At 52.4% G+C, this 27,130-nt stretch overlaps 1 protein-coding gene across 1 annotated transcript in view; it reads right to left on the bottom strand.

Moving 5' to 3' along the window:
* The window catches only part of NOTCH1 (notch 1), a 104,201-nt gene extending 79,017 nt beyond the window's left edge, over positions 1–25,184 (bottom strand). Inside the window, exons 1-2 of the mRNA XM_015414176.1 lie at positions 25,176–25,184; positions 19,972–20,138 (exon numbers count right to left, since the gene is read on the bottom strand). Of these exons, the coding sequence (XP_015269662.1) occupies positions 19,972–20,138; positions 25,176–25,184 (176 nt within the window). The remainder of the gene's footprint in view (positions 1–19,971; positions 20,139–25,175) is intronic.
* Between the last annotated feature and the right edge of the window lie 1,946 nt (positions 25,185–27,130).

The raw sequence follows: 27,130 nt of genomic DNA, 5'->3' as shown, positions 1-27,130 counted from the left end.
AAAGAGGCGACACCATTTGACTTTAAAGAGCAACAGAGCGGGGCTGGCTTCCCTATGGGAGGGGGACTGATGGTGCTCTGCAACCAGGTAAGAGTTCCCCAGCAAAGGCAGCCAGCCAGCCAGCCAGTTGGGAACAAGAAAAAACTTCACTGCCCAAAATCAAAGTTGCCACCTGCCACAAACTGCCCCCAGGTACTCTGGAAGAGTCTGCTTGACTGCCTATCAGCAGAGCTCCAAAGTCACAGCACATTAAGACATCCCTAGTCTTCTAGGACGGATACCATGCACAATATTTTCAAAGATAGCTTTATTGTTTAAATGCAACTAATTTTGTCCACAATTAATATGCTATAACATGTAAAACGATAATACACTGTTGAATTCAGAGTTTTCAGTGTTAAATTCAATATCCAAATATGCTTTGTCCTATTGTGCATATACGTCAACATTTCCTAAAATATTTATTTTTGTACAACCCCCTCCCCCAGGGTTTTCCATGGCTTTAAATTGTCCAGAAACTTTACATCTCTTTTTTACATCTGCACCATCTTTTTTAGCATTAACTATCCCCAAATTAATCCCATCAGTGACATGGTCAGACATCCTCCCCCGCCCACTCCGCACAAGTTCCAGCCACTTCCTCCTGGCCTCCAACCTGCGCATCCAGCGGAAACACTCTTCCCTTCACCCAGGCCCACAGCCAGGAATTTCTAAGTCAGGGGCATTTGATTTTCTCAGGGGGGCATTTAGCCAATTTAGATAATTAAATTATTTCTCCTGAGCACTCCCCCATGCCCCCAACGGGGGGGGACCCAGGCCCCGCAGCAGCAGCAGCACTGCTATCCCCCCTCCCCACACAGCAGCAGCAGCAGCAGCAGTGGGAGGCCTGGCCCAGGAAGCAGCAGCCACCGCCACTGCCGTGCGCACCTCACCCTCTCCCGGCCTGCTGCGGCCTTGGTGGCTCTCCCCTTCCAGCCACCTGCCCACCATGGCTCATGCGGGGGGCCTCCCCCGCCACCGCCAGGCCCAGGAAACAGCCGCCACCGCCAGAGCTGCCGTGCGCATCTTGTCCCCCGGCCAGCCGCCTGCCCACCATGGCCTTGTGGGGGAAAGCAAGGAGAGGCCTGCGGGACCTGCTGTCGGGCAGGGAAAGGGAAGGGGTGGTGGCAGTGGGGAGTCCTCCGGGCAGCCCAGAGTCCGGGGGGGCGGGGTTGGGCTGCCTTGGAAGTCGTGGGAAGGCTGGGCCCCTGCCTTAGCAGGAAGCCGGGGAAGGATGGGCCCCAGGAGCCCCCACCATAGCTACAGGCCTGCCTTCATCCCTCCCACCCAATAAGTTGGAAAGGAAAGAGGGAGCGCCTGCCGTCTCATCTAAAGGCATGCAACTTGTACCTGGGTGGTAAACCTTCTCCCTGTGCCAATATCCCCGACTCTGGGGAGCAAAGGGAGGCCGTGATTCATGCAAGCTTTCAGTGGAAGCTTTAAGTACCCAACTCCAAATGAAACAGTAGCTGTTTTTAATGACAAAAACGGCCCTGAAGATCCTGTTTGAAATGCAGGAGAACAGAGCTGGACCGGAACCTAAACTCTGAACGGGACCAACTCAAAGCAGGGCTGAAGTTATCAGACATCCAGATTAGAGTTCTTTAAGCATTCCAAGAGAAAAATAACTAAGCAACTAAAATTGCGTGCAAGGTGAAGATTAGCAGCAGAAGGGACTCCACCCCCCCACACACCCCGAACTTAATTGTTCTCTCAAGACAAACTGTAGATGGCCGTTCACAGTGATGGGAAATGCCCTCCGGTCACCCCCGATTTATGGTGAGTGACCCTGCAGGGTTTTCAAGGCGAGAGACATTCAGAGGTGGTTTGCCATGGCCAGCCTCTGCAAAACAACATTGGACTTCCTTGCGGTCTCCCATCCTATGACTAACCGGAGCCAACCCTAATTGGCTTCCAAGATTTGACATCAGGCTAATATTGTATCAAGCCCCAAATTGCTAGCTTTTACCCTCAAGCAAACAAAATTCCAGTACTCCTATGTGCATTTCTGCCCTTTTTGGGTTAACCCCCCTTTAGAATAGTTTCTGTTGGGGGGGGGGGGCTGTCTGGTTATGCAGGCAGATGTTGGCCTACAGAGTTTTGGAATGGGTAATGTCTATTATTGTAATGAGAGAGCGCTTAATCCCACTGAGGAGGAAAATACAAGTGTGAGAACAGAATGGGAGAGAGAGGGACCGCTTTCAATGGAGCATCGACAGTTCCATCCACAAAAGAAATCTTGCTGTTCCTAAGGAGTGAAGCACGATCATTTGAAACAACGCAAAAAAATCTTTTAGGTTCCCTTTGTGTTTGATGGCACGCAATTCTGCTATTTGGCGCACAGTTCTGTCTTTCGCGGTGGTTTCTTAGTGCACAGCAGCCAAATCAGATCGAGCAGAAACCTCACCAACAGGTGTGAACCAGACTCTAGTTGGGAGGTAGACTAAAAACACTGGACAGCCATGGACATAAAGCTACCATCAATTAATTTAAATTCCAGGCCTGTTACTGACTGAAAAGCTCTCAAGGCAGTTTGCAATATATTCTACCCAAAAAAATTCAAGCCTCATACACACAAAAATTCTCGTCAGTGCCGACACTCCATTCCCGCCATTCAGTTCTGACTCAAAGGCTGCTGGGAAGAGGCAGGTCATACGACACACTCATTCTGGAAAGATTTAAGATGGGTGGCTGTGCTGGTCTGAATCAGCAGAACACAGTTTGAGTCCAGTCAGGCACCTTGAAGACCAACGACCAAGTTTTGTTCCAGGTATAATAAGCTCCTGTGTGTGCAAGCCTGAGCACCACAACTGGGAGGGGGACCCCCTCCCCATCAGCTGAGCCACTACGCCCGCTGGCCCCCAGTGGGAAGCCTGCTGAGCACGGGTGAAGGTGGCCTTCGGCTACCCGCGGTGTCTCCAAGAACTGGGGCTTTAAACGTCAACCTGCACACCTTGCACTGCAAGTCTGAAGGCAAACAGTGTGGATGATCTAACACAGCCTTACATGATCAACCCGCTAAATCCCATAAGGGTTCCAAGCGACCACGTTTCGAGTTTCCAAGCCGTCTTCAAGGGCAACAAGAATGAGAAACGAGAAAATCCAGATTCTTTCAAATAAAAGCTCCTCCTTTTCCTGGGACAGTGAAAAAACTGCCCCCTTTGCTAAACTAACTTTATTAATTACTGCTTTTAATAAAGCACTTGAGCTTTATGTGCACTGTCTTGGCATTTTCTGCACACCCTCAGCAGCAAGAGCAAAGGACATGTTTCCAGTAGGCCAAGACATTCTTCACTGCCGTCCTAGTTAGCCAAGGACACCCCCCACCCCGCCCCGGCCAGTGCTCTGCCCACAAAAGCCATAGTGTCAACATCTAGCCTTATTGGGCCAGGCGGACAAAGGAAGCCCCCCAGCCCGACAGCTGCTCTCCAGCATTCTTCCACAGTCCCTCTTAGAAACCCCCCTTTTATGGGGAACAGCAGGCGTCACCAAAGGCCGTCTGTCACCCCCCAGCCTTTAGTCTGGAAGGCTGGCCTAAGGCCCTTTAGACAGTGGCCAGGAGGAGGTGTCCAAGCGGCCCGGCCACTTCCTCCCAGGGCTCCCTGCCCCCAATCCAGTAGGCGCCAAAGCCCCTTCTCCACTTTCCCCTGCCAAACAACGGGCCTCCAGAGTTGAACAAGGACATACAGAGAAATGCTGTCATGTCCGCAAGGCACTGAAAAATGTAAACGCGGTCCACATGGCAGCACGTCAACAACCGGTGCTCACCTCCAGGAACAATCCCACGTGCTCACCCAACAGGCCCGGCCTTGTGCACAGAAAGGGGCAGACAGGAAAGAGAACAGGCTCTGTTTTTCCCTTGTGCCAGGCACAACTAACGTTAGCTTAGAATGACCGGTGGGCGAAGGAAAAACATGCCCACCCAGGTGGACATATTTGCAAGACTGGACAGTACAGCCTGCCCTTCTCATTTCGGCCATGACCGAGGAACTGAGCCAATTCTGCCAAGTGCACGATGGGCACTGAATGGTTGCCAACTCTTTCACCTGCTTGGTCCACATAGCCAATGAAACAAAGCCCATGCATCTGTGCATGGACAACCCCTGCTCCACTGTTAACATTTAGAATGCGACCTCCTTGGAGCAGAGCCCAAGTTGCTTCTAGGTTTTGTGTACACTGATGGTGCTTCATGAACACATGATCAGGAATATCGGTCGCACACTTCTGCAGTGGCAGCCAACCCAACCCTTCCCCCACAAGGCATCCCTCCTGTGCCGAATGGCACAGCCTCTTGAAACGGAAGGGGCAGGGATGCTACCACACTGCATATATAAATATCATTCGAATCTCCACTACTGCAGAACATGGCCACACACATAGCTACTGAGAGACGTCCACTGTTCCAACCCACCTGGCCGAAAAGGAAAACCAGAGCAACAGCCTGCCGAATATTGACAGCAGCTCAGTCCAAATCCCCAGGCCACCTCTCTCAGTTGCCCACACACAGGGGCCAGGGGCCATGGGGCCAGGCAGCTGCTCTCCAGCAGCACCTGCACGAACTGGACTGAAGCCACCACACCGGTGCTCCTCACCCCAAGCTCAGCAGTCTGGTGTAGTGGTTAAGCGCACAGATTCTAATCTGGGAGAACCAGGTTTGATTTCCCCACTCCTCCACTTGCACCTGGCTGGATGGCCTTGGGCAAGCCACAGTTCTGTCAGAGCTGTTCTTGAAAGAGCAGTTCTCCAGAGAGCTCTCTCAGCCCCACCCATCCCTCAGGGTGTCTGTTGTGGGGAGGGGAAGGGAAAGGAGACTGTAAGCCGCTCTAAGACTCCGAGTGAAGGCCGGGGTATAAATCCAATCTCTTCTCTTCTTCTAACTGCCCCAGGAGGCTGCTGGTATTCCAAAGCTGCCGAGAGGTGCAGGAGAAAATGGGCCACAATCCCTGTACCTGGCCCGCTGAGGTTTGCCAGTCTGAGCAACCAAGATCACTGTAGGCCCACAGCTAAGCCAGGCCCTGAAGTGGGTCTATCTCATTGGTCTTTTCCAAGCATGTCAGCTGTACGGCCCCCAGTAGTGGTCTCACGAGTGCCTCCTTGGAAGAAACTGGAAGAAACCTTGGAAGAAACTGGAACCACTCCTGCCTTTATGAAGCACTGCTCGCCTTAAGCACCCAGCCAGGCTAAGCCAAAGTCAGCAATGACAGGTGGCAACCCCCCCTGCACCTGCCTGCCATTACTTCCTTGGGCCACAATAAGCTGAAATTAATCCAACAAAGTCTGAGTCGAGCGGCACACGGATGCTTATACCCAGAATTAAAACTTCATTGGTCTGAAAGGTGCCGCTGGATTCACACTTGGCTTTCTACTGCTTCAGACCAACACGGCTACCCCACCTGGATCTATCTTCATGAAATTAATCCAAATGGCTCTGATGAGACTGTGCTCCAAGGATGGTCTACAGCAGATATGCAATGTCATACACCCCACCAATGTTCCCTCTAAGCTGTGGAGTCTTGTGAGCAAGAATTCTACTTTGTGAGCTACGGGCATTAAAGTGGTGAGTGAGCGATTCGGTTACGGCGTAAATCAGCTTGCTCTGGAGCCATCCTTCCTGAGACGAGGCAGAAATCTGTGAGCTGGAGGCTAAAAAACTGTGAGCTAGCTCACACTAACTCAGCTTAGAGGGAACACTGCACCCCACGGATCACAAGCCATGCTGGCTTGCGAAATGCCCCCTGGAAAAGTCACAGCAGGGTTCTGTGCAATCCAGGTTTTCATCAATACAACACGTTGGGAGCCCTGGCTCTCGAAAGCTCAGAAAGCCCTGAAAAATCTTATTGACCTCCAAGGCGTTGCTGGTCTAAAATCTAGCTGTTCCACTACAAACCAACACAGCTGTCATCCCCTGAAAGACCCCACAACGAACAGCACCTCACGGAAGTCGGAACGCAGAGCAGCCCTGTAAGCCATTCCGGCGTTCAATTCCAGTCACCCAGAGACAGCTGTATCACTGTCAGCGAGCTGCCATGGTGTTCTGTGTTAGTTGTATCTCTGTACAGTTGCTAACCCCCCCCCTGCCTGTGCGCCTGTATTTTACTCTGCTGTAATGCCTAAGCCAAACAACTGGAGGATGTATTGGGGGAGTACGCTTTACTGCCAGCTTGTTGTTTTTAGAGCCTGGGAACTGCACCTGTATTATGTCTAGAGATAGCCTGGTTCTCAGGGAATGAGCGCGCAACCGTTTCCTTTCACCCGCCAGCGGGAAAGTGACCCATTGGTCCTGTACCTGGTTCAAATCCCTTTATCTTGTTTGCCCTAACCGTTTGTAGTCAGTTCTAACAAATAACGTGTTTGAGTGTCTTTCCAAAGCTTTGAAATAAATTTTGCTTTTCTTCAAAACGTGGATTTATTCTCGATGCTTGGGGATCCAACAATCACCTCTTCAAAGGTCAGGTACACCCAAGAGGTTTCAAGCACACGTTTGCAAAGGCATGTTGCACAGAGGCGTGCCAGTCAGGGAGATGACATCAGCAGGAGAGCTCTGTCGAGTGTACCTGCGGTGGTCAGCTCAGGATAGCCAAATGGCCTCCGGAGCACCTACGTATTCAGATGCAATGCCTCACGCTGGGCTGAATCGAAGGAAGAAGTCCAAACTGAAACCAAGTCCTCCAATAACATCTGAAGCCCGCTTGAAAAAAGAGCCGTATAACGACAGAGCTCCGCTGCCTGGGTGCCGGTAGGCAGTCACTCCCCCCCCCCCACATAAAGTGGCCCCAGCACGCGCAAGACATTGGATGTAAGAGACCCTTCGGGGTTCGAGCGGTATATAAACTGAAAGTTAAATAAAATAAATAAATAAATAAGGGTCCATTTAAAACACACACACACACACACACTTTCCCCCATCCTTCACAATTCTAGGTCGGCCCCGCCACCAAGGACAATGACCAGAGGGGCTGAGTTGGGGAGGAAACTGTTCACTGGCAGGCCCTGCTTCCCGGATGCTCAGATCTCTGCTCTTCCCCAAGCACAGTGGCCTCACTACTTAATTCAAGATCAGCACCAGGCCCAGAGAAGGCTCTAGTCACCAGCCCAACAAGGTCCACTTTGGTTTATGCTATATCACAGTGACACAGCTGTGCTGCACTCTCTCCTCCCATGAAGACCAGAGTGGCTCTCCTTTCCTGGGGCTGAGGCACAACAAACGAGAGAGGCAGACACGTCTAAGCGCCCCGACAGCAACACTGCATCCTTCTCCCTAAGCCACATTACAGGCCAGGAGCCTATTTCTGAAGCCACAGGAAATCTTGCAACATCCATTAAGACAGATACACGAGACTCTGGAGCATTTGGCTGACCAATACAGCAAACCGTGGAAGCTACTGATGTGCCCAGGCGAAGAGGAGAGTCAGGAGGGTCACATGTTCAGTGGCACCTGTCCAACGGAGGGCAGTCCCTGTCCGTACGCTCGCTGGAGTGGTTTCAACTTGACCCCAGCCTGCAGACCGCCATGACACCCAGCCGCTGTCAGCCTGCTTGCAGAGGAGCCTGCCACGGGGCCTCGGGTGGATCTCAGCTGCTGGCTGCAGCTGACCTGCCCGCAGCGAAGCTCCCTGGTGGCCCTGACCAGGCCCCGAGTAGACGGGGACGTGGCTTCGAGAAGTCCTTGAGGGGGTCTTGACCCATCTGCCGTCCTCCTGACCAGACAGACAGCCCCTTGCATGCTGCGGAGCAGGTCCCCCAGCTGACAGCCCCAGACTTCTCTGGGTGGTCCAAGTGATTTCGGATCCTCCCGGAGAGTTTCTGGGTGCCTCCGGAGTTCTTCAGGGGGGTCTCTGGCATTTTCCAGAGCCCCCAGGAATTTAAAACATGGCCGTGGTTGTACTGCTGGGACTTGCACACCCAAAAAACCAGAACACTGAGCTGCAAGGAGCGCCTAAGGCACCTACAGCAAAGGAGCCGCCAAATCCAGCCAAATCCATCTGGGTGTGGAGACACATGGCATGGAGAGTTCTCCATTTGCTGAGCTGTTACCTCAACCATAAAAATCAGTGTGCCTCCCCCCCCCCGTGGCTCAAGTGGTTAAGACGCTGAACTGCAGGCTGTGGAAGGTCAGTAGTTCAGCAGTTCGAGACCTGGGTGCCGCATGATGGAGTGAGCTCCCATCTCTAGTTCCAGCTCCTGCCAACCTAACAGTTTGAAAGCAAGAAATAGCAAGTAGATAAATAGGTACCACTTCGGTGGGAAGGTTACAGCGTTCCGTGCGCCTTGGTGTTTAGTCATGCTGGCCACATGACCACGGAAACGTCTTTGGACAGCGCTGGCTCTTCGGCTTTGAAACGGAGATGAGCACTGCAACCCTAGAGTTGGATTCGACTGGCTTTTGAGCAAGAGAACCTTTACCTTTACCTCCCAAGTTGGATAGGACTGGGTTGTTATAGTTCGTCCCTGCTAGTAAGCATTATTATTGATTAAACAGAATTTAAATTGAAGTTTTAATTAATCAATCAATTAGAATGAGATTTATTGGAATTATTAGTGGGGCAAGAATTTGTATTACTGGGTTTAGGGGGTGGGAGGAATTAGGAAAATAGTTTAATGAGGCTGTATTGTTATTGTTAAATTTTAGACCAATTTCATCAGTGCGTTTGAGAGTACTGCCAAGGGCGGGGTAAAAATCTAATGAAATCAATCAATAAATAATAAGACTGCTACGTTGCAAAATTATTTTGCAACACAAAAGGTGGACCTGGCATGTGTGTCCGAGACTTGGGTGAGGTAAGACAAGACAGTCGCCCTAAAAGAACTGATCCCTTGGGTTTCTCAGCCCTCCATCAGTCCCAGACAAAGGGATGCAGGAGGTAGCGATACTCATTCGAGAGTCTTTCCCCTTCAGACCCCTCCCCGCCCCCAAGATCTCCGGCATTGCCTGTGTAGGGCTAGCATGAGGTACTGAGGAAGCTGTGGCTATCTGGCTTTTGCACTGACTGCCTAGGGCACCAGCAGATACCCTACTGAACCTGTTGGAGGCGGTAGCAGGCTGGGCCTTCGAGTTCCCCAGACTAGTAGCTCTGGGGAACTTTGACATTCATGCGGATGATTCTGCGCCCTCACATGCTAAGGACCTGGTGTCTTCCATGGCAGCACTGGGACTCTCCCAAGTTATATCAGGCCCCACGCACCAGGCTGGCCCCACACTGGCTCAGATCCTTGGGGTGGGGAAGGAGGTGGACCTGGATGCCGTTGATGCAGTGCCACGGCCGGACCACTTTGTCTCGAAGGCCCGTCTGCGTGTCCCAGCCCCTCCTCCTACTCAGACAGCGAGCCAACGTCTGCTCACTCACGGGGACTGGTGGAGTCAACCACTTTCCAGAATGCTCTGCAGGATCCAGTGCCCCCTGGCGACTCGTTGGGATGTGCTGGTAGAAGACTGGTGTAACCAGAGGTCATTTCGGGGGGGATCACGGGGGATCGCAGTTCCCCCGGGTGAGGTACAGGGGGCGGGGCACATGACGAAGCCCCGCCCCCTGCTTCCAGCCGCCCCGCTTCCGGCCCTCATTCAGCCAGGGGGAGGCAGGAGAAGAGGGAGGGTAAGTTGCTTCCTCCCCGCCTCTCCCCACCCCTGCCTGTCTGGGGCCAGGGAGGGCCTTCGCGGGGCTTCCTTGCACTCCCGCCGGCCTTGCAGGTCCACCGCCGGGCCCCTCATGGGGCTCGGCAGTGGAGCTGCAGGGCCAGCGGTGGCGGCCGGGACCGTTGGGGGCGGGGTGTGTGGCCTTATGACACACTTCCGGTGATGTCAGGGGGTGTGGCTTTGTGACACACTTCCGGTGATGTCAGGGGGTGTAGCATATGCTAATGAGTTATGCTAATGAGTTCCCATAGCTCTTTTTCTACGAAACGACCCCTGGGTATAACTGTCTTTCTGAAGGCATCAACAAAATCACTCCCCAGCGCCCTCTTCACTCCCACACCACATAAGCGCTTTGGCATACCTCGGCGCTTTGGAGGATGAAATGGGAGCGAAGGCCGCTACAGCGAGTGTGGCGACGGGACTAATGGCAAAGCCACAAGACACTTATGAAATCCAATGAGATGGCAGGTCCACGGTCAGGGTTTGGGGAGAGAGTCCTTTGGTGTGCGGTGTCCCCCAGGGGGCAATTCTCCCCTCAGTGTCAGTTATCATCTACATGCTCCCCCTTGCCCAGTTGATAAGGATCTTTGGGTTGGGGTGTCACCAGTAGGCTGATGAGACCCAGCTCTATCTGTTGGATGGCAGGACGAAATTTGGCCAGGGATCAGTGTCCCCTCTAAGGTGAGTTAGTGTGAGCTAGCTCACAAGTTTTTTAGCCTCCGGCTCACACATTTTCGTCTTGGCTCAGGACGGATGGCTCCAGAACGAACTAATTTATGCAGTAGCCAAATCGGTCCCTCACAACTTTCATGCCAGTAGCTCACAAAGTAGGATTTTTGCTCACAAGACTCCGCAAGCTTAGAGGGAGCGTTGCCAGGGATCTGGAGGCTGTGGCTGGTTGGCTGAAGCAGAGCCGGCTGAACTAAATCCAGCAAAAAATATCCAACAGAGCCAAGGAGAGCCTCAACGGTGATGCCAACTCCTGGCTCTTGACCGTGTGCCATTAACACCAGGGCCACTTGCAAACACAGCCTGGGTGTGATTCTAGAAGCCTCCCTCTCAATAGCAGCTCAGACCACAGAGGTCGCCAGCTTGGCCTTTCTCCACCTGCGCCAGGTCAGGCAACTGGTTCCCTTCCTAGAATCAGAGTTGGAAGGGACCTCCAAGGTAATCTAGTCCACCCCCTGCACAAGGCAGAAAATTAACAAATACCTCCCCCTCCCACCCAGAGTGACCGCTGTTCCACGCCCAGAAGATGACAAAAAACCTCCAAGATTGCTTCCTGACCCTAAAGTGGCAATCAGCATTTCCCTGGGTTTGTAATAAAGGGCTGCAAGAACTAAGCCCTGAGGCAACCCTCCCTCTCATGATTTGCCTAAGTTCACAGAATCCACATTGCTGTCAGATGGCCATCTAGCCTCTGCTTCAAAACCTCCAAAGGAGGAGAGCCCACCACCTCCCGAGGAAGCCTGTTCCACTGAGGAACCCCTCTTAACTGTCAGGAAGTTCTTCCTAATGTTGAGCCGAAAACTCTTCTGATTTAATTTCAACGCAATGGTTCTGGTTTGACCTTATGGGGCAACAGAAAACAAGAAGAAGAGAAGAGATTGGACGTATACCCCGCCCATCACTACCCAAAGGTGTCTCAGAGCGGCTCACAAACTCCTTTCCCTTCCCCTCCTTCAGACTGACCCAGAAACTCCAACTGGTCCAGAATGTGGCGGCAGCGCATGTGCTTACAGGCACACCATTCAAAGCTGCCCATTCAAGTGTGTGAGCCGACCTGAGCCTGTTGGCGGGTTGCTATGAATTGAATGAATGAATGAATGAATGAATGAATGAATGAATGAATGAATGAATGAATGAATAAATAAATAAAGCCCACATACAACTGGTGCTTTGTCAGCTCTCCACGGGCTCCAAGCTGAACACCAGATCAGATTCAAGGTTTTGGTCCTAACCTTCAAAGCCCTCCAGGGTCTGGGACCAGCATATCTTCGGACCGTCTCTCCTGGTACACACACACACACACCCCCGCGAGCACTGCGCTCTATGGGGACAATGATCTCCTGGGGTCCCCAGACCAAAAAGTATCCGCTTAGGCTCAACCCAGGCCAGAGCTTTCCTGGCTCTGGCCCCAGCCTGCTGCAACACTCTTAACACAGCTCTGCAAGACAGAAGTGTCTCGCCAGGCCTACGGTCGAGGCAGCAAAGTCTCCATCGAACTGGCCTCCCCCCCCCTCCGTGCCGCTCAGCTCATCCCAGCCCTCTCTCTGCCACTGAGCAGTTTTCGGCACCGCCCTGGCTGTACCACCTCATGCCTGATAATGCATGTATTTGGTGCCTATGTCACCACCTGGATTTTTCAGCTTAACGTGTTGTATTGATAACTGGTTTTAATAATTAACTTACGTTATTGTTTTTAACACTGCTGTTACCCACCCTGAGCAGGGGAGGGTGGACTATAAGTCCAATAACATAAATGAATGAAGCAGGAGGTGGCCTGGATATTCCCTACTTCAGTTTCCAGAATGGCCCAGAGCCTCTCAGTAAAAGGTCATGGTGAGGAACCCCGATGGGATCTCCCACAGATCTGTTCTTCAAAACAGGTGTTTGGTTCTGCTCACCTGGTCAGGGCAGGAGTTATGAGGCAAAGGTGTTCAAACCCTTTCAGGTCACAGCATCGAACTAGCTCTCCTGAGAGCCACAACTAGCTCTGCAGTGGAGAAGCCACAGAGGCCTCCATCATCACACCTGGTTTGGGAATCCTCTTTTTACTTCATTTACCTACTGCACGTACACCCTTCTTTCCCTCCCAAAGTGACTGACATCACTCTCCTCTCCTCCATTTTATCCCCACAACAACCCTGTGAGGTAGGTTAGGCTGAGGGTGTGTGCCTGGCCCCAAGTCACCCAGCCAGCTCCCAGGGCAGATCTGGGGGGGATTCCAACCTGGCTCTTCCAGATCCTAGGCTGACACTCTAACCACTAGGAGCACCTTTCCTACAAGGAGAGTCTAAAGACACTTGGAACTCTCCCACTATCCAGTTATGGTTCCAAAAGATGTGGGATCAGTATGTAATGGAAAGCATAACAGACAGACTTAACAAAATAACGGCTATTCATTGCAATGCAGGATTCAGTGCAAAATGGTTTCCGACCCGGGGGGGGGGGGGCAATGGGCATTCATAAAAATGAGCATGAGGCAGAAAGAGTGGATTGAGAGAACTTCTTCCCCCTCCCACAAACCAGTAGAACTCAGGGGCACACAATGAAACTGACGTGCAATACATTCAAGGAAGGACAGAATGAAATATTTATTTACGCATATTGTTGTTTTGGTATATCTTTGCTTTACTGTACAGTTGTACCCTTCAAATAGGTACTTTTACAAAAAAAAGAAACTGACGTTATATTTTATATTTTTCTTGTTTGTTAAATGTTTCATTACTTCAATAAAATTTTAAATATTAAAAAAAAAGGACACTTGGACTTTCCAGTTTAGAACAAAGATGACCGGGGGGGGGAGGCAATGGGCATTCATAAAAATGAGCATGAGGCAGAAAGAGTGGATTGAGAGAACTTCTTCCCCCTCTCACAAACCAGTAGAACTCAGGGGCACACAGTAAGACTGACGTGCAATACATTCAGGAAGGACAGAATGAAATATTTATTTACACCGAGAGTGATTAAACGTGGAACTCACTGCCAGCAGATGCAGCGATGGCCACAGGCACAGGGCAACCTCCAAAGGGGGCAAGAAAGATTAATGGAGGAGAGGTCTATCAGTGGCTACTAGCCATGGTTACTGAGGGGAACCTCCACATCCAGTGGCAGCAAACCTCTGAATCCCAGGCCTCAGCCTCTACACCCTGTTGCTGGGCTTCCATACTGGCTGGCCGGCCGGCCAATGACAGGATGCTGGAATGGACCGGGCATTACTCTGATCCAGCAGGGCACCCTGACTGTGCTCAGTTTCCCCAGTGCCCTTTCAGCGTTTTGCACAGGATGCAGACGAGATCCTCTGCTTTCACAGTCCTTCCTTCTACAGAGGGGACATCAGCCAAGCTATGCTCTATTTAAGGGCCGCAGTAACGACTCTTGTGCTCCTCCCTTCCTTCCAAGGCTTGTTCCTTTCTCCAGAGACCTCCACCTGCCTTCCATGTTATCCTCCAGCTTTTTATCTGCCACCCCTTACAAAACACTCTATGGAAAGGCAAGTGACCATGCAATGGATTTCAAACCATGTGTCAGAAAGCCCTGCAAGTTGCTCAACCACACCACCAGTGGTGAACACCCAGAGGCAGATGGTCTTCCTCAATCAAACATCCTCTCCTGTGCGGAAGAGTGGTGGGATTTGGACCCAGCCAACACCCCAGGGGAATCTGTTATGAGCACTCTGACATATGCACCAGTGTTCCTGTGATGCTTCTGGGTTGCCTGGCACGTCAGCCAATGCGGAAAGGGGTTCCCCAAACGTAGAAAGCGAGTAGGAAAAGTTAACACCGCGGAAGGTAAATGTGGGTGTGCCTGATTTACTTCTCTTGCTGAAATCTGGAAAAGAAATCTATGCACAAGCCAAACGTTTATGTCTTTCTTGTAGGGATGTAAAACTTTAAACAATAAGGATTTGCTTACCATTTACATACGGCTGTAGCCATGTGCCAAGGTTCGCAAGAACTGGCAGTGGGCCACCTGTGCAGCATTCCAGGACTGTGCCTATCCCTTGTGGTTAACAGGTTAATTGTGCTTGACTACCAGTAGCAGAATTGGTAATACATAAAGGGGCTACGGATGAAGGCCAGAGAGACCGTGAGCTTGTCAGTGTTTGCTGCTGTAAACAAAACGGCATCCCGAGTTTTACGCAGGGAGGCTCTGCTGTACTTTTAGGTGCAACATTAAAGGTAAAGGTAAAGGTTCCCTTGCTCGAAAGCCAGTCGAATCCGACTCTAGGTTTGCGGTGCTCATCTCCGTTACAAAGCCGAAGAGCCAGCGCTGTCCGAAGACGTTTCCGTGGTCATGTGGCCGGCATGACTAAACACCAAGGCGCACGGAACGCTGTTACCTTCCCACCGAAGTGGTCCCTATTTATCTACTTGCAATTTCTTGCTTTCGAACTGCTAGGTTGACAGGAGCTGGAACTAGAGACAGGAGCTCACCCTGTCTTGCGGCACCCGGGTCTTGAACCACTGAACTACTGACCTTCCACAGCCTGCAGTTCAGCGTCTTAACCACTTGAGCCACCGCAGCTCAACATTAGAAAACTAATATTTTCACTTCTCCTTCCAACCAGACTTGGACGGATTATTAGGAGACGGCAACAGGGGTGGAATCCCAGCAAAGCCATTCCTGTTCCTGCCTGGATTTCCTCAAGTGGCTCAGGAACACCCCCCCCCCATTTCCTGTCCAGTGAGCACTGCTATTCCCGCCCCTCCCTAATTACTGCATGAAAATAACACCGGGTTAAGATGTGTGTGTGTGTGGGGGGACCTCAGCCAGAAAGAAATGCCCACCCTCGAAGGGAAGCAATTGTCTCGGTAACCCCAATGCCTGAAAAGGCTTGGAAATTAAAAATCAGAAGAGTTCCAGCACCCTCAGGCTTCTTGCTATCATAGCAAATGGCTCTCAATCCAGAATGCGGGAACCTCCACAGTCAGAGGCAGCAAACCGCCAAATCCCAGAGGTTCTTGTTCATCCTAGATATTTCTAGCAAACACCTTTCCACTGCCTCTTCCATCAGTGGTTCAGTCAGTCCCTGAGACACAATCGAGGGGCACGTCCTCCAAACACAAAGGGGGAATGTGCCTCAAGAGAACGTTTGGGAACAACAAGCAGCTAATACTTCACCTTGCAAAGGGGAAGATTTATTAACTCCACTGCATCATTCGTTTCTAAAACCTGTACCCTGAAAGACAGCCACGCGGCTGTCAAAGAGCCTATCAACTGCTAGGACAAAACAGCGTAAAGCCACAACATACAAATCATCCTACCAAATCAAACCACTTGCCAATGAGCTTGAGAATGAGGCCACTAATCTTGGCATGGCTCATGGTGGAGGCAGCGTCCCACCCGGGTTCCAGCCACGCCATCTGCTTCTAACTGCGCAGGAAGGGAGGAAGCCCGGGGGAAGCGGGACCTGCCTTGGCCGCAGTCTCAGGAAAACCAGCCCCTTTCCATCGGTGGCCTGGGTAGCAATGCCAAAGGCAGCTGCCCCAAGGTCCAATCAGTGCACGTCACTGAAAAGCCTCCACGACCCTTCAAAAAACCTTCTCTGCTGATGGGGGGGGGAGGGACAGTCCGTTCAAGGGGGAGGGGCATTTTGTTGAGCAGCTGTTAACACTCCCAACTACAAAACCAAAGCCGCCAGCAATGGCGCATGTGTGCGCATGCAAAGGCGGCTCTTCCAACTGATGCAGGCTCACGAATTAGAAGGGATTTGTCATCGTCCCCCCCAAAAAATAATAACTTCCAATGATACTCACTGGTGGGGGGGCGCAGTTTTGAAATACTACCCTTTGACCGGGTCCGTCCTCAGACGTATGCAATACCAGCTGCTCCAGCCAAAAAACCGTTACCTGAATTGTCACAAGCCCTGAGTTCAGTTTCCCAACTCCTCACTCTGTCCTCTTCCCAGCTGGCAGAACTCACCACCCTGCTGCCCCACTGAAGTCTCCCGGAAAACTATCATTTCTCACCCCTCCACTCTCCCATTCCAGAAGGATCTTTTGGAAGGAAAATTCCAAGGGTCCTGCACAGCTCACAGCTCCAAGGTCCCTTCCGTGCATGGTACGCAGGTGCCACCAGCCAGAGAGGGCCCTGATGGTGCCCACGGCCAAAGCCATTCCCTTGCAACATCCAAAGCGGCTGTAAGGCAGCTGCTATTTACCCAGGGCCCAAATGCAACAGAAATAAACTCTCTTTATACACTATTTGTCCAAGTTTGAGTCTCCTTGCATGGCAATATGAAGACTGTAGTAATGGTATAGGGACAAGACACCCACTTCTAAATAATTCAGCAAAAGACCAAATGCTGCTCTCGCTGGTTTGGGGGAGCACAGCCTCAGACGGGCGACTTCACAGCTTTTCACCCCCATTCTTCCCCCCCCACACACATGCGCGCACTGGGCCCCACCAGTATTTCCACGGATCATGTCAGAGCTGCTCATCAGCCCCCCTCCTCTCCGAATGGAGCCCCTGTCCAGTCCCTGCAAGCTCCCGTGCACACGTCCAAAGGGACTCTGCCCCATTTGTAGATCCAGTTTGCATCAGGAGGATGCGGGGGGGGGCTTTCTGGAAAAGAAGAAGAAAGTGAAGAAAGGAGGGGGGCAGGGTGAGGGGGGGCAGGGGAGTGAGTTATGCATTCTGGGAAGCTCTCCATGATTCGTCACATGGCATTAATCTGCCTCCCTCAACAATAGCTGCCGAATTTCGACCGAATCCCAGCTGTCGTCCACTGAATGAAAGAAAACAAGATTTAGAGCGTCAAGCGTTGGTGCGGCTTCTGGGGCAGGGGGGAGGGGGGGCGGTGGCTTGCATTCATCAGGGCCTGACAAAGGAGGCCCGCTTTTGTCTCCTCAATGCCTCATGGGCCCATTAATTTGCTGAAGCTTTTCTCCCTCCCCAGGGCAAACAGAAAATGACAGAGGGGAGCCTTGGCGGGGTGGCCGCTGCGGAGCACAGTTAACCCACCCCTGCACTGAAGAAATCTGCCCTTCAACAGTTGGGAGTCGAAATGCCACCGCTGCCACCGCCGCCGCCTTAAGAGGAGCCGGCCACAGTCCCATTTGGTGCTAACCAGTGGGCCGGTGGGCCGAAGAGCCTCCTCCGCAGCGGCCACCCCGCCAAGGCTCCCCACGGATCCCTCCGGGACTTCCCACCAGGCAAGCTGCGGGCCGGTGCTTGGGCCAGGAGCTCCCTCGCTCAGCTGGCAGGCAAGCGGGAAGAAGCTGCAGCAGCCTGACACGGCCCACTCAGACAGGTGGGGCTGGCAGGGAAGTTTATTTGTTTACAACGTTTTCATGCCACTTTAGCACCCAGTTCAGGGTGCCCGAGGTGGCAGACAGTCAAAACATTAAAACAAATTTCACAATGCACCTACAAAAAGCACACAGACACAAATGGTGTGTGTGTGGGGGTGCCATTTAAGAAACACCAAACAAAACAGACAAGTCTTCAGTCACTGGCACAAAAGGCAGGGATAGAGAAGGACAAACGACTCTCTCTGGAGGGGGAATTCCACAGTTTGGTGCCACGAGACTGAGAAGGCCTCTGAGAAGGCCTATCTCGCTGGGTTGCTCCAGCAGCAAACGGACTCAAAGCCACGCCTCTGAAGACGACCACAGCGGTCAGGTTGGTTCACATGGGAGCAGACGGTCCTTCGGGTATGCTGATCCCAATCCATATAGGCCTTCAAAGGTCCACACCAGTTAGAATGAATTAGGTCAGGATGCAAACTGGGAATCAGCACAGGTGGAAGAAGACTGAAATGATATGGCCTCTTTGAGCCACTCCAGTCAGCATTCTGGCCATGACATTCTGCACTGTAGCGTCTCAACAGTCTTCCAGGGGCAGCCCCACGTACAGCACACTACAGTGGTCTAGTCTAGATGTTACCAGGGTACAAACCACAGTGGCAAGATCTTTTTTTGTCCAGGAAATGCTGCAGCGGGCAGGAGGCCACTGCTGCAACTTGCTTTTCCAGCACCCCCAGACTGTGAACTTTTTCCTTTAGTGGGAAATTTGCAATCCCATCCATATCAGCAGAAACCTCAATTCCTGTATCAATCCTTCCTCTCACCATCAGCACCTCCATTTTGTTCACGAACCCTCAAGCTCTACTCAGCATTGGAGAGAACCTCAAGCTCTCCTCGGCACTCTACTACTCCCACCACTCAGGAAAAGTCCGAGGGCTCTTCTTGGCCAGCACCCAAGCACTGTGTCCGATTCTGGTCTGCTTCTGGAGCTGATGCCAAAGCAGGGACTATGGAACCTGCTTCAGATCTTACACTCTGGACCAAAGCCATCAGCAGACCAGAACCACTTGATTCCAGATGTCTCCAAACTTTCCTAAAGCATAACCCAGAGAGTTGCTACCCCAGTTTGGCAAAATATACTAAAGACCACATTTCTCTCTAAAAGATCACTAAAGCTTCCAGGTCCTAAGACAGGTCCAATTCAGACAGATGCTTTACAGTCCCTAGTAACATTGATGTCAGTGATCCAAGTAAGCACAAAGCATAACTAAAAGGACCAACCCTGGAGAACTCACTTGTAAACATCATGAGCTGCACACCAGGGCGGAGGGTCCGTCTACTTTCATGTCCCGAGAAAGCACATGCAAACCAAAACACTGCATGGTACTCTGGCCTGCAGCCATTTGAAACCAGCTCTGTTTGAGTCTACTCTGCAGCCAGCAGTTCACACCATATGCTGGCATGGCCAGGTCTTAAAATCCTGACCTGGAAATCCTGACCTCCTTTTTTCCACCTCTCTAAACAAAATGTTACTTTGAAAACTCCAATTTCCAAGAGGCAACGGAGCCACACACAGAGGTCATGTGGTTGTAAACCGCTAAGAACTTTATTAGCAACATCGCTGCTCCCTCGAGCTCAGGCCTGTTAAAAGGACACCTTCCTCGCCTTTATTTCCACAAGGGCTTGGTAAAAGTTGGCCACCTCTTCCCACTCTGTGGACCAGAAACAAAGACAGCCGCCAGCGGCTCAGCCCGGCTTACGTTCAGTGCCAAGGCTCTTATCTACACAACCTCCCAGCTACAGCCAGGCTTCAGTACCACTACTGCGCCATGCCTGGGTTCACTACACAAAACAAGCCTGCAGAAAAGCTGTAACTCACCCAATGGGGAGGGGCCGTGGACTGCAACTCCACCCTCCTTCCACCGTATGCGGAGGCAGAGCCGTGGCTTTACATGTGGTGTGAGCACCATGCAGGTGCCTCCCAGCATATCCTGATGACTTGACTCCTGCAAGGCCAAGCTTCTTTCACCCTCCCCGGCCCCAAAAACTTCAGAACAAGTTTTCAAATGCCACCTCTGCCACTCTGTCCCAAGGCAGGTACCCCCTACCCAGTATACAGAATTGCTCATCACAAAGAAGGCCAAGAGATCACACCCCCAGCCCACCCCCAACTCAACACCACCCAGCCCTTCCTCCCCAAAACAGATGCAAACCACGTGGAAACGAAAACACATTCCCTCCCTCCCAGAGTGTTCATCAGGACGAACGTTAAATCCATTCCCATCTTCGCAGAAATACAAGCCCACAAGCGATCCCTTCCGTACTTACAAGCACAGCCCTGTTCCGTTGGGAAACACCTCACACTTTCCTCCATTCAGGCAGGATTCAAGAGGCGAGGAGCACTGGAAACCTGCAATGAGAAGAGGCAGAGTGTCACCCCTCTGGGGGAGGAGCTTGCATTCAGAGAGCGCTGGCTGGGAGGTAGGGCTGGCAGGCTACGAACAGCACACCCAACTCTGTGAATGGACTGGGGGAGGCAGGTTGTTACCCTTCATGTTTTAAGAATCAACAGAGCCGCAAAAACACTTAAATCCTGTTGGATCCTCTTTCCTAACAAGCCAACAACTCCCAACAGAAGAAAACGGTCCTTATCCCCATTTTATAGATGAGAAACTGAGGCTCAGCTACAGGGACCACAGGAAGGCCCTTACTGAGGCCAGGGACCAAATGACATCAGCAGCCTCAGGCTGTCCATTATCTGCCCCTTCCAGCCAAATTTCGGGGTCGGGACAGTTTCCACGGTCTTACTGAACAGAAATCAGGTTTGGATTTGTCCTGCATGTGTGTTGCACACAAAATAAAACTTTTCATGCGATTTATGCAAAAACTGCACCAACTGCCCCAATATCCATAGTCTACTTTGCGTCCCAAGGCCCACCAGGCCTTCTACTAGGAGCCGCCCCCACTATTACCCTCAGCTCTAACATCTGGCTCATTCCATCGAGTGAACACTGAGCCGGAATTCAGCAGTTGCAGACATCTCCAGCACGCCACCGCAAGCAATGAACTGTGTAATTAATAGCACCTTATGAGTTTATGAATGTATCTGTATTCTTGTACTGTTTTATAATGTCTTTATGGTTTTATCGGCAATTGGTGCCAATGCTGTAAGCCGCCCTGAGCCCGTTTGAGGGGAGGGCAGGGTATAAATTGAATTTAAAAATAAATATAAATAAATAAATTTCTAAAGAGCTTTTGGGTGAAGCAAATGCACGAAGGGAACAGTGTGGTACATACCGGGGGACACAGAAACTGCTCAGTGCACACACAAGACAAACTGAAACCAAAGTGCTGCTGCATTAGACTGCGGAGATTCAACACATCATTCAGCACCAAATGGCCAGGGGAGAAAGGGCAGTCCCGCAGTCCCGCTCCCTCTTGACTCAGCCACTGCAGGGGGTGGTGACTCAGCCCACACCCCACACCCCCAAAGGGCTAGATTTAGAAACAGTGAACATTTTCAAGATGCTGAATTCCACACACTAAATTCTGGGGAAGTACTTTCAGCTCTGTCACAAGGCTGTTTTGCAGCACACATCTAAAGCCAGCCAGCAACAACAAATGGCTACCAGCCACAACTTGGTTAACCGGCTGAGAGATCTCCCAAGTTGCTGAAGAGCAAACGGCTAGGAGGAGTGGAGCTGGCCTCCGCCTCTGCAAACCAGAGCCAGAGAGCAGATGCCAGTCACTTGGTAGGCAGGCGTTAAAAACCACACTGCTTACTTACTTACACGTTTATTCGCTTCTATGGCCAAAGGGCTTAAAGCTCAACTATCAAACATGGATATACAACCGTTAGCCTCAGAATACGAACTTTACAGTAAAAATTTACAGTCAAAATAAACAAATCTAAATGAACTAAAATGTTAAAACAGAAGTCATTGATAAAACTATAATTCATTTAAATATTCATTTAAATCATATTCACTGAGTTTATACCAAATTCTGTTACAATTGGGTCAAGGCAGATTTTTGTCGCTTTGCAGATAAAACTATCATTAAAGATTTTGTAACAAAATAAGTGGCTTCAGCATTAATGTCTGCCAACAGATAGGGGGCCACCCAGAGTTCAGTAGGTAATCAATGTCTGGTAAGAACTGGAGTGATCCAAGCCTATCTAGGAATCGACCACTGATGACAGAATAATAGAAGGTGGCCAAGTCCTGCCTAATAATAAGTCTTGCCCTGCCGCCTTCGATGGCGCAGGCTGGCCCGATCTCATCAGATCTTGGAAGCTAAGCAGGGTCGGCCCTGTTCAAAACTTGGATGGGAGACCACCAAGGAAGTCCAGGGTTGCTACGCAGAGGCAGGCGATGGCAAATCATCTCGGAGTGGCTCTTGCCCTGCCTGATCTCGTCAGCTCTTGGAAGCTAAGCAGGGTCGGCAAAGTTTCGTACTTCGATGGGTGGCCATCAAAGAAGTCCAGGGTTGCTACGCAGAGGCAGGCAACGGGCAAACCACCTCTGAGTGGCTCTTGCCCTGAAAACCCCATTGAGGGATGGACATAAGTTGGATACGACTTGATGGCAAAAAAAAAAAAGGCTTGGTGAAATTACTACCTTGGCTTGTTCAGTAAGAAGAAGAGATTGGATTTATACCCCGCCCTTCACTTGGAGTCTCAGAGCGGCTTACAGACTCCTTTCCCTTCCCCTCCCCACAACAGACACCCTGTGAGGGGGGTGGGGCTGAGAGAGCTCTGACAGAAACTGCTCTGTTCCAAGGACAGCTGTGCCAGAGCTTGTGACTGACCCAAGGTCACATCAGCAGGTGCAAGTGGAGGAGTGGGGAATCAAACCCGGTTCTCCCAGATTAGAGTCCGCACACCTAACCACTACACCAGACTGGCTCTCTCCAGTAAGAAGTCCTTGAACAAAAATAACCAACCAGGAAAGGAAACAATGATGCTTCAGGGAGGTAATCTAGAGAATCTTGCATAAAAGCAAAGAGGGACACCTGGCACGCTGTCAGAACCACTGCGGCAGAGATGGGCACCGTTCCTACCCAGGGAGAGTCCCAGGAGCTAGAGAAGAAGAGGAGGAGATTGGATTTCTACCCCGCCCTTCACTTGGCGTCTCGGAGAGGCTTACAATCTCCTTCCCTTCCTCTCCCCACCCTGTGAGGCAGATGGGGCTCAGAGAGCTCCGAGAGAACTGTGACTGACCCAAGGTCACCCAGCTGACTGCATGTGGAGGAGGAGTGGGGAATGAGACCCGGCTCTTCAGTTTACAGTCCACCGCTCTTAACCACTACGCCAAACCGGCTAGGACACCCATTCACTGTCCTGCGGGGACTGAAAGGTCACTCCTTTCTGCAGAGAGCTGGAAGCAAAGAATCCGATGCTCCTCGGATCTACAGACGGTGCTGAGCAAGCTAAGGAGACACAGCCTCCATTTTCAAGGTGCCCCCACATCAGTGCCAGCAGGGGTCGTTTCGTAGCAAAAGAGCTAGGGGGACTCATTAGCATAACTCATTAGCATGTGCCACACCCCCTGACATCACCGGAAGTGTGTCATAAGGCCACACCCCCTGACATCTCCGGAAGTGTGTCATATGGCCACACCCCCCGCCCCCAACGGTCCCGGCCGCCGCCACCGCCGGCCTTGCAGCTCCACTGCAGAGCCCCATGAGGGGCCCGGCGGTAGGCCGGCGGGAGTGCAAGGAAGCCCCGGCAGGGAGGAAGCAACTTACCCTCCCTCTTCTCCTGCCTCCTCCTGGCTGAATGAGGGCCGGAAGCGGGGCGGGGCTTCGTCATGTGCCCCGCCCCCCGCACCTCACCCGGGGGAACTGCGACCCCCCCCCTGAAATGACCTCTGAGTGCCAGCCAAGAAAAGGGGATTCCAGAACCACTCTGGTCCAGCGCTTTCTTCTGAAGCACTGCAGCTGCTGCTGCAACCAGAGCTCCCAGCTATCAGAAGCCTCAAGTTGCAGCATGGCTGTGGGCAAGCTATTCCTGGTGAACAGTAAGCTGGCCAGTCTGTGCGACAGGAACAATGCCCGCCTTCAGAGACCACAGGGGACAAAGGAGACAACAAAGCTCCTCCAGGCTGGGGACCAGCTTCTTCGTTCTGAATCGGAACGGCAGCGCCTTCAAACAGGTATCCAGGAAGTCCCTCTGGCAAGGAGTGGATCGCCTCCAACCAGACCTATGTGGAAACTCTGTTAACCAGAAAAGACTCGGACCCTCTCTCTTTGAGGACTCTGGGGTGCCACACGTGGGCTAGGGCAGCCTTGGCTGGAAGGCCTAAGACAGTGAATGGCTTGGCTTGAATACTGGAGAAGAGCCACTCAGCTGGGAAGCGCACAGGCCACACTGTCCCACACGCCACGAGCCTCCTCCTGAGAGAACAGCAACATGCTTATTTCATTGGTGGCGGGAACGGCCATCCCGTCGCAGCCAACTCTGGTGAGGGTTTTCAAAGCAAGAGACCAGCAGAGGTGGCTTGCCATCGCCTCCCTCTGCGCAGGGACCCCGGTCTGCCTTGGGGGTCCCCCTGCTTCGCCCCCTGGGTCCTGCAGCCCAGCAGCCTCTGTTCTGCCTCCAGAATACGGGAGCATGAGAGAAGGAAGGGTCGTGTGCTGCCCCAGAGGGCCAATGCAGATTGCAGAACAATCCCGGACTCAGCAGGGGTCAGGGTCTCTCCACGTCCTCAGCCACCACGGCCACGCCACAATTTGGGGCCAGGAGACTCGGAGCCGGCTCCACTTCCTCAGGCTCTACGAGAAGACAAAGTCTGGTTTTGCTTTGGTCCCTTAAGGCACAGCTACCCAGCTTTCGCCTCCTTCCCCTCCCTCGGGCACACGCGTGCACCACACCGTACAAAACCCTATGCCTGAACGTTCAGCTATGGGGAGGGGGGGGAGAGAGGCAGGCTGCAAAACGGCAGTCCTACAGAAGGGAGTTGTAAAGCCCTACTCTGACACGCCCCTTCTCCTCACTCGTGGGAAAAAGCAACAGCTGCAAAGCAGAGCTCGCTGGCTCTCCACCCCAAACAAAAAAAGGGGAGGGGGAATCAGAGCGGCCCATTGTCAAGCACTGAAGACACCTCTTGTGCTTGCTGCAGGCTGCTGAGCGGGACCGGATCGTCCCCTGATACTCAATACCTGCTTGATTCTGACTGACAAACCCCCCCCCCCAACAGAGACCTCGCGTATGCGTTCTGGTTACAGGCAACCTGGAGGGAGGAGGAGGGACTCGCCTGCCACTCAACGCAAACTGAAACCAGCCCTGAGCCCAGAAAGCATCCGGAAAGGAGTTCTTCCTCTCTTCCCGGAAAGCAGAGGCAGAACTACGCTCTCTGGCGTTATGACTGTGAGGGTGACGCTTTCTGACCTTTGGTGGCCCTCACGGAGCTTCAGGAGGCCCCAGCAAGTCCTTCCAGCAGCTGGGTTGTGCAGACAGACCCCGCTACAAGGACAAGGCGCAATGCTGTGGCTGAGCTATCAAGTGAGGAGCACACCTCTGTGCCACTCACTTGGGGCATCGTTAGAAGTACTGCGGGGCAGAAGTGCCAACAGATTTGACTGCCAATCCAACCAACATGAAAGCTGCCCCCCCCCCACCATGTGCAGCTGGACCCCTTAACTTTAAGGGGACCAGGCTAGAAAGCTACAGAAGCCCTCCCATGGCCTGGCCCCCAGACCCAACAACAGCTTCCTTTACAGGCCTCTCTCTAGAGCCCCCTCCCTGATCTTCCTTTATTAGATCGCCTCAGAGCCCCCCCCCCCTGGGCTTGCCTCGGTTCCCTGACCCCTTGTCCAAGCAACCCTTTCCTTCTTTGTCATCCTCCTTCAGATCCACTGCCCCTGGACTCCTGGCCCATCCGCTTCCCTGCTCCCCTGGCTTCTGAGCGGGAGTTCAGACCCAGCCAAACAGACAACAACCCGTTCCCTCACAGCAGCTGCACTGCAAATTGTTTAGTTCACGGAGCAGACGAACAGGTTGTGCCACCGCACCAGCTCGGCCAACCCATGTTGGACAGTTCAGTGTAATCCAAAAGAGATCTTCTACGGGACTCCCAAGACAACACGGTAGAGAAACAAGTGCCCATTCAGAAAGAAAGGGTCTTTGGAGTTAAGCAGCAGCCATCCCAGAAGTTGTAGCCAGCGCCAGGAACAGAAGCAGTTATTCTGCCAAGGGCTTCCTGGGGTGGGATTCGAGAGAAGCAAAGAGGGAAGCCTGAAGGAAGGGGCTTGCCTGGAGGGCATGATGGAACCACGTGCAACCTTCACCCACTCCTCTGAGTGCTCCCTGTGCCAGGGTGGTGCCCAACATCTCACAGGGTAGTTGTTGTTGCACAAATGAAATTGGAAGAGGGAAGAGCAACAGTATAAGTGGCTTTGCATTCCCACTGGGGGGAAAAGCAGGGTTTAAATAGCTAAACACATTTTCAGGCAGTCACTTTGCTTCTTGGACAATGTGAGTTATCCTACTACTACAGCTTGAACCCTTGTGAGGAAGACGTCCGCATTGAGCACAGAAACGTGTGCCCTGGCAGTGTCCTCTAAGCAGGCCTGACTGTGGTCACAACTGTGGTGCTCAAAGTGAAAGAGGCATCGTGAAAAGTTCTCCATGCTGGTCCTGCTCTAACACAAGAAGCCGGGCAGATCATCCGGGAGGGCCGCGGGTCTCCTGGGAGTTCCAAATCCAAGGCAGCCTTGCAAAAAACACACAACCCCCAAACGCTTGCCACAGGAGGAGGCACCGCTGAGAGCCACTTCCAGGGGGCCAGACCCCAGAGATTCCACTAACTGTGACTGTGGTGCTCAAAATGAGAGCGGCATCGTGAAAAGTTCTCCATGCTGGTCCTGCTCTAACACAAGAAGCCGGGCAGATCTTCCGGGAGGGCCACGGGTCTCCTGGGAGTTCCAAATCAAAGGCAGTCTTGCAAAGGCAGTCTTGCAAAAAAAAACACACACACACACGCCCAAACGCTTGCCACAGGAGCCACGTCCAGGGGCCCAGACCCCAGAGATTCCACTAACTGTGAAGTTTTTTAGCCTCCAGCTCACACATTTTTGTCTTAGCTCAGGAAGGATGTGGCTCCAGAGCAAACTAATTTATGCAGCAGCCAAATTGCTCGCTCAGAACTTTCATGCCAGCAGCTCACAAAGTATAATTTTTGCTCACAAGACTCCACAGCTTAGAGGGAACATTGCTGGGGGGGGGTCGGAAATCCCGAGGGGAAGGGCTGTGGAGAGGCGGGGCTCCGGCATGAGTGCAGCCTGCAGGCTTTGCACAAAGGAGGGGCCGGGGGGGGGAGAGAAAGGCTCTCAGGAGGCTGCAGGGGCCAGTCGGTGGCCTCCCGGGGCCCCTGCCAGCCAGAGCGGGCCGTACGGCGGTGAGTGGCGCGGGAGCCCGGCTCTGCAGACAGCCGCTCCGCTTCCTGCCTCCCGGGGCGGTCCAAGGATACTCCGAGGGCCACTTCGG

Source organism: Gekko japonicus, unplaced genomic scaffold (genome assembly GCF_001447785.1).
Source record: "Gekko japonicus isolate JY-2015 unplaced genomic scaffold, Gekko_japonicus_V1.1 scaffold9, whole genome shotgun sequence".
In the NCBI taxonomy this organism is placed as follows: Eukaryota; Metazoa; Chordata; class Lepidosauria; order Squamata; family Gekkonidae; genus Gekko; species Gekko japonicus.
The sequence above is the reverse complement of the archived record's forward strand: the minus strand, read 5'-3'. Positions and strand labels throughout refer to the sequence as shown.